Source organism: Pelobates fuscus, chromosome 6 (assembly GCF_036172605.1).
Source record: "Pelobates fuscus isolate aPelFus1 chromosome 6, aPelFus1.pri, whole genome shotgun sequence".
Taxonomy (NCBI): Eukaryota; Metazoa; Chordata; class Amphibia; order Anura; family Pelobatidae; genus Pelobates; species Pelobates fuscus.
In genome coordinates, this window is record NC_086322.1 from 302,315,877 (window position 1) to 302,328,922 (window position 13,046).

Here is a 13,046-nt window from a genome sequence, read left to right on the forward strand (position 1 = left end):
GAATTTTAATTTTAGATTTAAATAGATGAACTGAAAAAAAATTCTCTCAGTCTGATATTACAGTTCGGCTTCTCCGGCCTAAAATCCACTTTGAATTGTCACGTTAGTACATGAACCGTTGCTTTAAAAGACGCGTATAGACTCTGCGTTTGATGCGGCACACAATGCAAATGTAGACATTTTTCAAGGAGAAAATATATGAAAAAAGTACAGTTTGAATTTACACAATTTTATTTTTATTAGTTTTCTGCCGCAGGGAACTCAAAAGTGTCGTTCAATAACTGGAAGCTAAAATGCAAAATTCAGCCTACAACCGCCAAATTGTGATTAAAGAAGAGTTGGAGAATTTTTTAAAATCAGAACTTTTTTGTAAACATGTTTCAATTTCCTCCAGTTCTTTATTTAGTTAATGGAGCCCATAGAAATTCCTGGTGTTCCAGATAACCTGCCATCTCCTGTGTGTGAGTCAGATCATGATTGTACCTGGAATTGAAGCTAAACAGAGGACAAAGGTCTCCCCATCGCTTGTTCATACGGCCCATCCCAAACACCTTCGCTCAAGGACAGCTCTCTCTACTTCCCAGTCTTGACAGCCAGCAAATGTCCTCTGAGCTACATCATTTATCGGGCTGGAAGGTTATGCTTTCTGATTGGAAAAATACAATAAAATGAAAATGTTTTGGAACCGCTTTCAGATGCACGTGAGCAATGGATTATAACTCCCGGAGGGTTGGACATTCTGTAGGTTCTTTTTCAGTTATGAAGAGGTTAAAGAAGGGCAGTATAGGAAAGGGGCTTAGAGTGGGAGGAAACACCATTACTAGCCCACCAGTAGGTGTCACCCAAGTCCAGAGTTAGTGGAGGCAACTAGTAAGAGCATGGGGTAAAGCGATACCCTGGTGGGGTGTGGGAATATTATGTAAACTCAGACCCCATAACAATCACTACAGTATACTTAGAAATGTATCCATAATAAAAGTCAAAAACTTCGATAACAAAGAATCCATGACACAGTTCCGGCTGTGTAACATTTATTGCAGAACATGCTATATTCATTCATGAAACAGAGGATTCAGCTGTATCTCTTCCATAATAGGAATTATATGATTAGTGCTTTGTCCATAGCGGGTCATGGAAGGTGTTACGTTATAATGTTCCCCTGGGGACACTAACAGATGGCAGACGGCTTTCTTACCATAAAATGGGAGATTTTGGAGTCTCTGGTGTGAAAATTCAATGGATTCTGCTTATGAGTAATTCTCTGTCATCCTCCAGAAGAATCTCAACTCGTTCCTGCTGCAAAACAAATACACAGACATAAGGAAACTTACCTTCCACATTCTCCTAATACACAGACATCTGGACACCTACCTCTCACCTCCTCCTAATACACAGACATCAGGACACCTACCTCTCACCTCCTCCTAATACACAGACATCAGGACACCTACCTCTCACCCCCTCCTAATACACAGACATCAGGAACCTACCTCTCACCTCCTTCTAATACACAGACATCAGGACACGTACCTCTCACCTCCTCCTAATACACAGACATCAGGACACCTACCTCTCACCTCCTCCTAATACACAGACATCAGGACACTTACCTTCCACCTCCTCCTAATACACAGACATCAGGACACTTACCTTCCACCTCCTCCTAATACACAGACATCAGGACACGTACCTCTCACCTCCTCCTAATACACAGACATCAGGATACCTACCTCTCACCTCCTTCTAATACACAGACATCAGGACACCTACCTCTCACCCCCTCCTAATACACAGACATCAGGACACGTACCTGTCACCTCCTCCTAATACACAGACATCAGAACACGTACCTCTCACCTCCTTCTAACACACAGACATCAGGACACCTACCTCTCACCTCCTTCTAATACACAGACATCAGGACACCTACCTCTCACCCCCTCCTAATACACAGACATCAGGACACGTACCTCTCACCCCCTCCTAGTACACAGACATCAGGAACCTACCTCTCTCCTCCTCCTAATACACAGACATCAGGACACCTACCTGTCACCTCCTCCTAATACACAGACATCAGGACACCTACCTCTCACCTCCTTCTAATACACAGACATCAGGACACCTACCTCTCACCCCCTCCTAATACACAGACATCAGGACACGTACCTCTCACCCCCTCCTAGTACACAGACATCAGGACACCTACCTGTCACCTCCTTCTAATACACAGACATCAGGACACCTACCTCTCACCTCCTTCTAATACACAGACATCAGAACACGTACCTCTCACCTCCTTCTAACACACAGACATCAGGACACCTACCTCTCACCTCCTCCTAATACACAGACATCAGGATACCTACCTCTCACCTCCTTCTAATACACAGACATCAGGACACCTACCTCTCACCCCCTCCTAATACACAGACATCAGGACACGTACCTGTCACCTCCTCCTAATACACAGACATCAGAACACGTACCTCTCACCTCCTTCTAACACACAGACATCAGGACACCTACCTCTCACCTCCTTCTAATACACAGACATCAGGACACCTACCTCTCACCCCCTCCTAATACACAGACATCAGGACACGTACCTCTCACCCCCTCCTAGTACACAGACATCAGGACACCTACCTCTCACCTCCTCCTAATACACAGACATCAGGAAACTTACCTCTCTCCTCCTCCTAATACACAGACATCAAGACACCTACCTCTCACCCCTCCTAATACACAGACATCAGGACACGTACCTCTTACCTCCTTCTAATACACAGAGATCAGGACACCTACCTCTCTCCCCTCCTAATACACAGACATCATGACACCTACCTCTCACCCCCTCCTAATACACAGACATCAGGACACCTACCTCTCACCTCCTTCTAATACAAAGACATCAGGACACGTACCTCTCACCCCCTCCTAGTACACAGACATCAGGACACCTACCTGTCACCTCCTCCTAATACACAGACATCAGAACACGTACCTCTCACCTCCTTCTAACACACAGACATCAGGACACCTACCTCTCACCCCCTCCTAATACACAGACATCAGAACACGTACCTCTCACCTCCTTCTAACACACAGACCATCAGGACACCTACCTCTCACCCCCTCCTAATACACAGACATCAGGACACCTACCTCTCACCTCCTTCTAATACACAGACATCAGGACACCTACCTCTCACCCCCTCCTAATACACAGACATCAGGACACGTACCTCTCACCCCCTCCTAGTACACAGACATCAGGAACCTACCTCTCTCCTCCTCCTAATACACAGACATCAGGACACCTACCTGTCACCTCCTCCTAATACACAGACATCAGGACACCTACCTCTCACCTCCTTCTAATACACAGACATCAGGACACCTACCTCTCACCCCCTCCTAATACACAGACATCAGGACACGTACCTCTCACCCCCTCCTAGTACACAGACATCAGGACACCTACCTGTCACCTCCTTCTAATACACAGACATCAGGACACCTACCTCTCACCGCCTTCTAATACACAGACATCAGAACACGTACCTCTCACCTCCTTCTAATACACAGACATCAGGACACCTACCTCTCACCCCTCCTAATACACAGACATCAGGACACGTACCTCTCACCCCCTCCTAGTACACAGACATCAGGAACCTACCTCTCTCCTCCTCCTAATACACAGACATCAGGACACCTACCTGTCACCTCCTCCTAATACACAGACATCAGGACACCTACCTCTCACCTCCTTCTAATACACAGACATCAGGACACCTACCTCTCACCCCCTCCTAATACACAGACATCAGGACACGTACCTCTCACCCCCTCCTAGTACACAGACATCAGGACACCTACCTGTCACCTCCTTCTAATACACAGACATCAGGACACCTACCTCTCACCTCCTTCTAATACACAGACATCAGAACACGTACCTCTCACCTCCTTCTAATACACAGACATCAGGACACCTACCTCTCACCCCTCCTAATACACAGACATCAGGACACGTACCTCTCACCCCCTCCTAGTACACAGACATCAGGACACGTACCTCTCACCCCCTCCTAGTACACATACATCAGGACACCTACCTCTCACCTCCTTCTAACACACAGACATCAGGACACGTACCTCTCACCTCCTCCTAAAACACAGACATCAGGACACTTACCTCTCTCCTCCTCCTAATACACAGACATCAGAACACGTACCTCTCACCCCCTCCTAGTACACAGACATCAGGACACGTACCTCTCACCCCCTCCTAAAACACAGACATCAGGACACTTACCTCTCTCCTCCGCCTAATACACAGACATCAAGACACCTACCTCTCACCCCTCCTAATACACAGACATCAGCACACCTACCTCTCACCTCCTCCTAATACACAGACATCAAGACACCTACCTTTCACCCCCTCCTAATACACAGACATCAAGACACCTACCTCTCACCCCTCCTAATACACAGACATCAGGACACGTACCTCTCACCCCCTCCTAATACACAGACATCAAGACACCTACCTCTCACCCCTCCTAATACACAGACATCAAGACACCTACCTCTCACCCCCTCCTAATACACAGACATCAGGACACGTACCTCTCACCCCCTCCTAAAACACAGACATCAGGACACTTACCTCTCTCCTCCTCCTAATACACAGACATCAAGACACCTACCTCTCACCCCTCCTAATACACAGACATCAGCACACCTACCTCTCACCTCCTCCTAATACACAGACATCAAGACACCTACCTCTCACCCCCTCCTAATACACAGACATCAAGACACCTACCTCTCACCCCTCCTAATACACAGACATCAGGACACGTACCTCTCACCCCCTCCTAATACACAGACATCAAGACACCTACCTCTCACCCCTCCTAATACACAGACATCAAGACACCTACCTCTCACCCCCTCCTAATACACAGACATCAGGACACGTACCTCTCACCTCCTCCTAAAACACAGACATCAGGACACTTACCTCTCTCCTCCTCCTAATACACAGACATCAGCACACCTACCTCTCACCTCCTCCTAATACACAGACATCAGGACACCTACCTCTCACCCCTCCTAATACACAGACATCAAGACACCTACCTCTCACCCCTCCTAATACACAGACATCAGCACACCTACCTCTCACCTCCTCCTAATACACAGACATCAGGACACGTACCTCTCACCCCCTCCTAATACACAGACATCAAGACACCTACCTCTCACCCCCTCCTAATACACAGACATCAAGACACCTACCTCTCACCCCTCCTAATACACAGACATCAGGACACCTACCTCTCACCCCCTCCTAATACACAGACATCAAGACACCTACCTCTCACCCCCTCCTAATACACAGACATCAAGACACCTACCTCTCACCCCCTCCTAATACACAGACATCAAGACACCTACCTCTCACCCCTCCTAATACACAGACATCAAGACACCTACCTCTCACCCCTCCTAATACACAGACATCAAGACACCTACCTCTCACCCCTCCTAATACACAGACATCAAGACACCTACCTCTCACCCCTCCTAATACACAGACATCAAGACACCTACCTCTCACCCCTCCTAATACACAGACATCAGGACACCTACCTCAGTCTCACCCCCTCCTAATACACAGACATCAAGACACCTACCTCAGTCTCACCCCCTCCTAATACACAGACATCAAGACACCTACCTCAGTCTCACCCCCTCCTAATACACAGACATCAGCATTTGTACAACTTGCTTTCCATTTATTCACATATTAGGAGTAGTCTGCTCCCACAGATTGTAAAACAAATATTAGGACATAATTAAGAATCAATCAGCTGCAAGTGTTGTGTAAAAAGGGTCTGCATGGAGCAGATTCCAGGATTTACAGCTAACATTTCACAATGGATAACAGTAAGTGCTGTATGCTGGCTGCTTTCATCTTACCTGGAACCGGTCCAGGGATACCTGGGGGCTCACTGTTATTGGTCTGGGGGGCAACAGCGCTTCCAGCCTGATGGCATCTCTTGCAGTGGGCTGGCAGGAGATCAGATTATTTAATTCCTGAGCCTGCAGACACACAGAGATATTTTAAGATCTAATTGGTTAATCCCTGAGCCTGCAGACACACAGAGATATTTTAAGATCTAATTGGTTAATCCCTGAGCCTGCAGACACACAGACACACTGTAACATCTGATTGGTTAATCCCTGAGCCTGCAGACATACCGTAACATCTGATTGGTTAATCCCTGAGCCTGCAGACACACAGACACACTGTACAATCTGATTGGTTAATCCCTGAGCCTGCAGACACACAGACACACTGTAACATCTGATTGGTTAATCCCTGAGCCTGCAGACATACCGTAACATCTGATTGGTTAATCCCTGAGCCTGCAGACACACAGACACACTGTACAATCTGATTGGTTAATCCCTGAGCCTGCAGACATACCGTAACATCTGATTGGTTAATCCCTGAGCCTGCAGACATACAGACACACTGTACAATCTGATTGGTTAATCCCTGAGCCTGCAGACATACAGACACACTGTACAATCTGATTGGTTAATCCCTGAGCCTGCAGACACACAGAGACATTGTAAAATCTGATTGGTTAATCCCTGAGCCTGCAGACACACAGACACACTGTAAAATCTGATTGGTTAATCCCTGAGCCTGCAGACACACAGACACACTGTAAAATCTGATTGGTTAATCCCTGAGCCTGCAGACATACAGACACACTGTAAAATCTAATTAGTTAATCCCCGAGCCTGCAGACACACAGACACACTGTAAAATCTGATTGGTTAATCCCTGAGCCTGCAGACACACAGACACATTGTAAAATCTGATTGGTTAATCCCTGAGCCTGCAGACACACAGACACACTGTAACATCTGATTAGTTAATCCCTGAGCCTGCAGACATACAGACACACTGTAAAATCTGATTGGTTAATCCCTGAGCCTGCAGACACACAGAGACATTGTAAAATCTGATTGGTTAATCCCTGAGCCTGCAGACACACAGAGACATTGTAAAATCTGATTGGTTAATCCCTGAGCCTGCAGACACACAGAGACATTGTAAAATCTGATTGGTTAATCCCTGAGCCTGCAGACACAGAGAGACATTGTAAAATCTGATTGGTTAATCCCTGAGCCTGCAGACATACAGACACACTGTACAATCTGATTGGTTAATCCCTGAGCCTGCAGACATACAGACACATTGTAAAATCTGATTGGTTAATCCCTGAGCCTGCAGACACACAGACACACTGTAAAATCTAATTAGTTAATCCCTGAGCCTGCAGACACACAGAGACATTGTAAAATCTGATTGGTTAATCCCTGAGCCTGCAGACATACAGACACACTGTAAAATCTGATTGGTTAATCCCTGAGCCTGCAGACATACAGACACAGTGTAAAATCTGATTTGTTAATCCCTGAGCCTGCAGACATACAGACACAGTGTAAAATCTGATTTGTTAATCCCTGAGCCTGCAGACACACAGAGACATTGTAAAATCTGATTGGTTAATCCCTGAGCCTGCAGACACACAGAGACATTGTAAAATCTGATTGGTTAATCCCTGAGCCTGCAGACACAGAGAGACATTGTAAAATCTGATTGGTTAATCCCTGAGCCTGCAGACATACAGACACACTGTACAATCTGATTGGTTAATCCCTGAGCCTGCAGACATACAGACACATTGTAAAATCTGATTGGTTAATCCCTGAGCCTGCAGACACACAGACACACTGTAAAATCTAATTAGTTAATCCCTGAGCCTGCAGACACACAGAGACATTGTAAAATCTGATTGGTTAATCCCTGAGCCTGCAGACATACAGACACACTGTAAAATCTGATTGGTTAATCCCTGAGCCTGCAGACACACAGAGACATTGTAAAATCTGATTTGTTAAGTGCAGTGCAGCCCTTACAGCTTTCTTTGCTTTACCCCTCTATCCCTAACATGGTACACTATCACTAAACATTAACCCCTACTGTAAATATTAACCCCTACATTACACTATCACTAAACTACCCCTACACCGCACTATCACTAAACATGAACCCCCTAAACTACACTTTCACTAAACATTGACCCCTACAACGCATTGCACTATCAGTAAATATTAACCCCTACATTATACTCTCACTATTAATCATTAAGTATAATGATTCCGGAGTTGACAATATGGCTCCATGATTTATATTTACAAGACTGATTAAACTTGGTATAATAATAATAATGTGGTGTGGAATAGGTTGGCGCTCTGTGAATGCCAATACACACATGAATATAGACATATGATAGGCCTGTTTAGGACTATGTCCAGAAGACCCAAACCCAAGACCATTGCCGACAGCTAAGTTAACCATTACTGTACCAGCGCGCATTCCCTGCAGTTAATGAGCAGCAAGTACCCAGTTTACTTTCGTTAGCCCTGGCCATGTTTGGATGGTACCCTTTTAGTAAGCAGCTTAATTGGAATGGCACTACCCCCTGCGGTGACAGCAAACGCGGGAAACAAAATAACGCCACAAAACCTGCCAACATCACGATGGGAGAGGGGCAAAACTTCTAACACCCAATCTTCCCAAACATTGCCCCGAACACCTAATCACCATTACTGGTGCATTATCTCGCTGCCATCGTCCAGCAGTCATTAACCCCTTCCCTGCCAGGGGCCCTCATGAAAACTCCACACTCCTACAGACGGTGGAAGTAGACTATGGTTATTGAAGCTGTGGTGGAATAGAGGAGGTTCTGGATGGGATTCTACGTTTTACCCACTAAACATTGATTTGCATGCAGTTGCAAATCAATTGCAAAATATAATTTTTTACAATTTAAGCCTAAATTTTGCAAGCTAATCATCACCAAGTCACAGTTTAGTTAACGAGCTGAAATTGTTTGGATTCCCCAGGTGGCACAGTCCACACATTTGGGAATCAGTCTCGGTTTGCTCTTACTATCTTAAAAGCTGGGCAAAATATAGATTCCCAGCTGTTGCAGAACTACAACCCCCATGATCCTTTGTCAGACTCATACTGTATGAAGAGTTGGATCTTTCACCGATCTGTTATTAAACATCTGAGAACGTTAACTGGAGGGTCTGAAAGGGGGATAGGGGAGGGGTGATAAGAGACTTCCTATTTTTCTAGAAATAGCAGAAATTGGTTTCAGAGGGAGACGTAGGGAACATTCCAGATGTTTTGAACAGATGCCAAATGTTTAACCCTTTGCTAGATGTCAATAAAAATCATTTGAAAGAAAAAGGCTTTGCTTTATCCTGCATGGATGCTTAATTGGGAACATGCAATCCTTTCCGCGCCTAAATAAATCCATTTATAAATGGACAGAGAAACCAGTTTTAGTGCAATCCCTTGACAAGTTTAAACATATTATGAAAAGCTTCAGAAATTTAGGTATTTTTAATAAGGGGTTATCATGTTTAAAAGTGGAATCGTCACATTCCAGGACTTTTACTGTCATGTTCAGCCACTAGAACTGCTTCCAGGATCTTACTGGACTTTGGGTCGCCTATCGCTGGACGTCTTCACGCTCTGCGTGAGGAAATCCAGCGCCTGTAAATTCTCCATAGAAAAGCATTGATTCAAAGCTTTCCTATGGGGAGGGCCTAATGCACTCACCCTGCATGCAGATTAGCCCCTCCCATCGGATGACATCGGACAAAGAGGAGCGCCGTGAGATATCGAATATAGAGTGGGAGGCAGAGGGAACTATGGTGTTAGGAATACAGGTTTGTATTCATAACGCTATAGTATCCCTTTAACAAATATGTGTTAGTGAGGTCTAAACAATAAACATTTAATGTAGAAATCCACATTGCTGATCTCTGTCCTGTAACTGGGGCCTACATGTTGTCTCCTTGTCAATCACTGATATAAGCTCCGCCCTTTACATCTGTCAGTCAGCACAGAGAGAGCATAGAGAGAGGGGGAGAGACAGAAACAATGAAACAACGAAACGCGTGCCCAGTCTGTGCCAGGACTGAACTGGAGTGTGTCGTAATTTGGTAAATGTTTAATAAATATATTTTAAAGGGACACTATAGTCACCTGAACAACTACAGCTTAATGTATTTGTTCAGGTGAGATCTATAGCTCCCTGCAGGCAATCTAATGTTGTGGCGAAACCAGCTTCGCCACTGTGAACTGGAGAGGCCTGGCTGCTAGCCTCCTGCCCGCTGACTATGGCCCCTGGACATATTGCACTTTAGAAACTATATTTGGGCATGTAATAATTTGTATTGCTGCTGCTGGCCCTTTAAAAGCAGCGATGGACATATTGGAACTTTTGGGACTACTGTACCTTTAAGACTGTGGAGCGTAGTACAATAATCCTGCCTTTAATACTTTCATGTCATGTATGTATTTTTGTATGCAGTTAACCTGGGTGATATGTATGCAGCATTCATCTGATTGTTCGGTAGAATCACTCCATTCATTGTATTGAGGAAACTACCGAACAACCAGACCACCCAGGATTAAGTGTGCCTCCAATTACCGTTTGCAACAATGTTGCAAACGGGTAATTGGCAATCATGTAATGTGTTCTGTGTCCTCTGGGTGGCCGCCATTCAGGAAACAACCACGTGGCGGCGGCCATCTTAAACTACCGAACAGCGGTGTTTTGCCGTCGAGTGTCTGGAACTAAAATCGGACACTTGACTAGGCAAACACCGCTGAGACCTCCATACTTCCAGAAATTCGTATGGAAACTACCGAATGACCCGCCGTTCGGTAGAAAGAACCCCACAAACAAGGGAATTCATTCAAACCCTCTCCAGGCTCTATAACACAGGCAATTCGCCTGTTTCATTCACTTGTTTGTGACCGACCGCAGGGCCAAAATGCATGGAACTGTTTTCGGATACTTTACCCATGCGGTCGGTCAAATCTTTGGAACTTCATATCTCCCGAACCATTCATCCGAATGACCTGATTCTTGGATATGTTGTCCCCCCGAATAAGGGCTATCAGGGGATACCTGTTTTGGAGGTGTAGCATAGGTATTTGGGGTACATCCAGGAATTGGGGAAAAAGGTGTACAGTATAATTGTGTTAAGTGTTAATCTAAGGGGAGGAAATGTGTGGGAGGTACATCCATGTGATTGGTTAATTTCATCCTCCCCCTGGGAGTGTCCTGTATGTACTTGTTGGTAATAAAAGCCAGACTGGGTGTCCCAGTCTAGAGTCTTGCTTAACCCTCAAAGCGATGTGTCGTCTCGGTCTTTGGGGGAATGGGATTGTATGCTGACTGCCAAGAGTGTAAGCCGATGTCTGCTTTTCTTGTTCAGCTGTTCCAGTGTTCGTGTGGTTCCAGTCGGGAGAATGGTGTTTGCAGTAGCTGCCTGTGCATCTGGAAAGGGGATTATCGCCTAAACTGGGTTTTATCCTCTTGTAAGTGAAACGGTCCGTTACAAATGTAAACACTGTATTTTCAGAGAAAATACAGTGTTTACATTGATTGAAAGGAATACCTCCAGTGGCCGTCACTCAGAAAAAAAAAAGCCCTGTACACGTCAGACATTTGAAAATACGTCTGACGTGTGCAGGAGAGAGAGGAGAGGAGAGGGGGGGGGGGGGCAAAGACCGCGAGCTGAGCTGTCAGTCAGCTCCGCTCGCGGCCGCGCACACCGCGCATGCGCACAAGGGAGCAATGACGCTTCCAAATGGAAGCATCTGATTGCTCCCTGCTCGCGCCCGCCTATTTCGTCATTTTGACGAAATAGGGGGCGCGGCTTCACGAGGCTCCCGGCCCTGGAACCCGGTGAGTAAAACTGCTTGGCTGGAGAGTCCCTTTAAGATAACACAGCACCACATGAAAATAAACAAGTAAATACAGTGAGGGGAAAAAAGTATTTGATCCCCTGCTGATTTTGAACGTTGGCCCACTGACAAAGAAATGATCAGTCTATAATTTTAATGGTATGTGTATTTTAACAGTGAGAGACAGAATAACAACAACAACAACAAAAATAAATCCAAAAAATGCATGTCAAAAGTTATAAATTGATTTGCATGTCCATGAGTGAAATAAGTATTTGACCCCTTCGACTTAGTACTTGGTGGCAAAACCCTTGTTGGCAATCACAGAGGTCAGACGTTTCTTGTAGTTGACCACCAGGTTTGCAAACATCTCAGGAGGGATTTTGTCCCACTCCTCTTTGCAGATCCTCTCCAAGTCATTAAGGTTTCCAGGCTGACGTTTGGCAACCAGAACCTTCAGCTCCCTCCACAGATTTTCTATGGGATTAAGGTCTGGAGACTGGCTAGGCCACTCCAGGACCTTAATGTGCTTCTTCTTGAGCCACTCCTTTGTTGCCTTGGCTGTGTGTTTTTGGTCATTGTCATGCTGGACTATTCATCCACCACCCATTTTCAATGCCCTGGCTGAGGGAAGGAGGTACTCACCCAAGATTTGATGGTACATGGCCCTGTCCATCGTCCCTTTGATGCGGTGCAGTTATCCTGTCCCCTTCGCAGAAAAACACCCCCAAAGCATAATGTTTCCACCCCATATTTGACGGTAGGGATGGTGTTCTTGGGGTCAGAGGCAGCATTCCTCCTCCGACAGAACAACAGAATCTGCCTCTCTGGTGTACAGGGGCTATAGTGTGTGTCCGTAAGGATATCCAGACAGGGGGTAACCCTTAGTATTAAACAGAAAAAGAAAGTGGTCCTAGGGTAAGAAGTCCATGGCGCACCATTAGGATACCTTAGAGTTGCTCTTACAAATTAAAAATATATTTATTTAGAATACATGAAAGAAATAAACAAAAAACAAACACTCCACATCTATAAATCTAAGGAGAGAAAAGAAGCTAAATTGGCCTGTGGGGGGATCTGTGACAGGTAGATCATATACTCATAGGGATATACAATGAAATATTTGTTTTTTATTCATTGTACATAGCCACTTCTTGGTACAAGTATT

The 13,046-nt window shown here is 45.4% G+C and overlaps 1 protein-coding gene across 1 annotated transcript in view; it reads right to left on the reverse strand.

Annotated features, from left to right (window-relative positions):
* Nucleotides 1–254: 254 nt before the first annotated feature.
* The window catches only part of LKAAEAR1 (LKAAEAR motif containing 1), a 34,388-nt gene continuing 21,596 nt past the window's right edge, over nt 255–13,046 (reverse strand). Inside the window, exons 3-5 of the mRNA XM_063425672.1 lie at nt 6,001–6,123; nt 1,196–1,296; nt 255–646 (exon numbers count right to left, since the gene is read on the reverse strand). Coding sequence (XP_063281742.1) covers nt 1,234–1,296; nt 6,001–6,123 — 186 coding nt within the window. The 3' untranslated portion in view covers nt 255–646; nt 1,196–1,233. The remainder of the gene's footprint in view (nt 647–1,195; nt 1,297–6,000; nt 6,124–13,046) is intronic.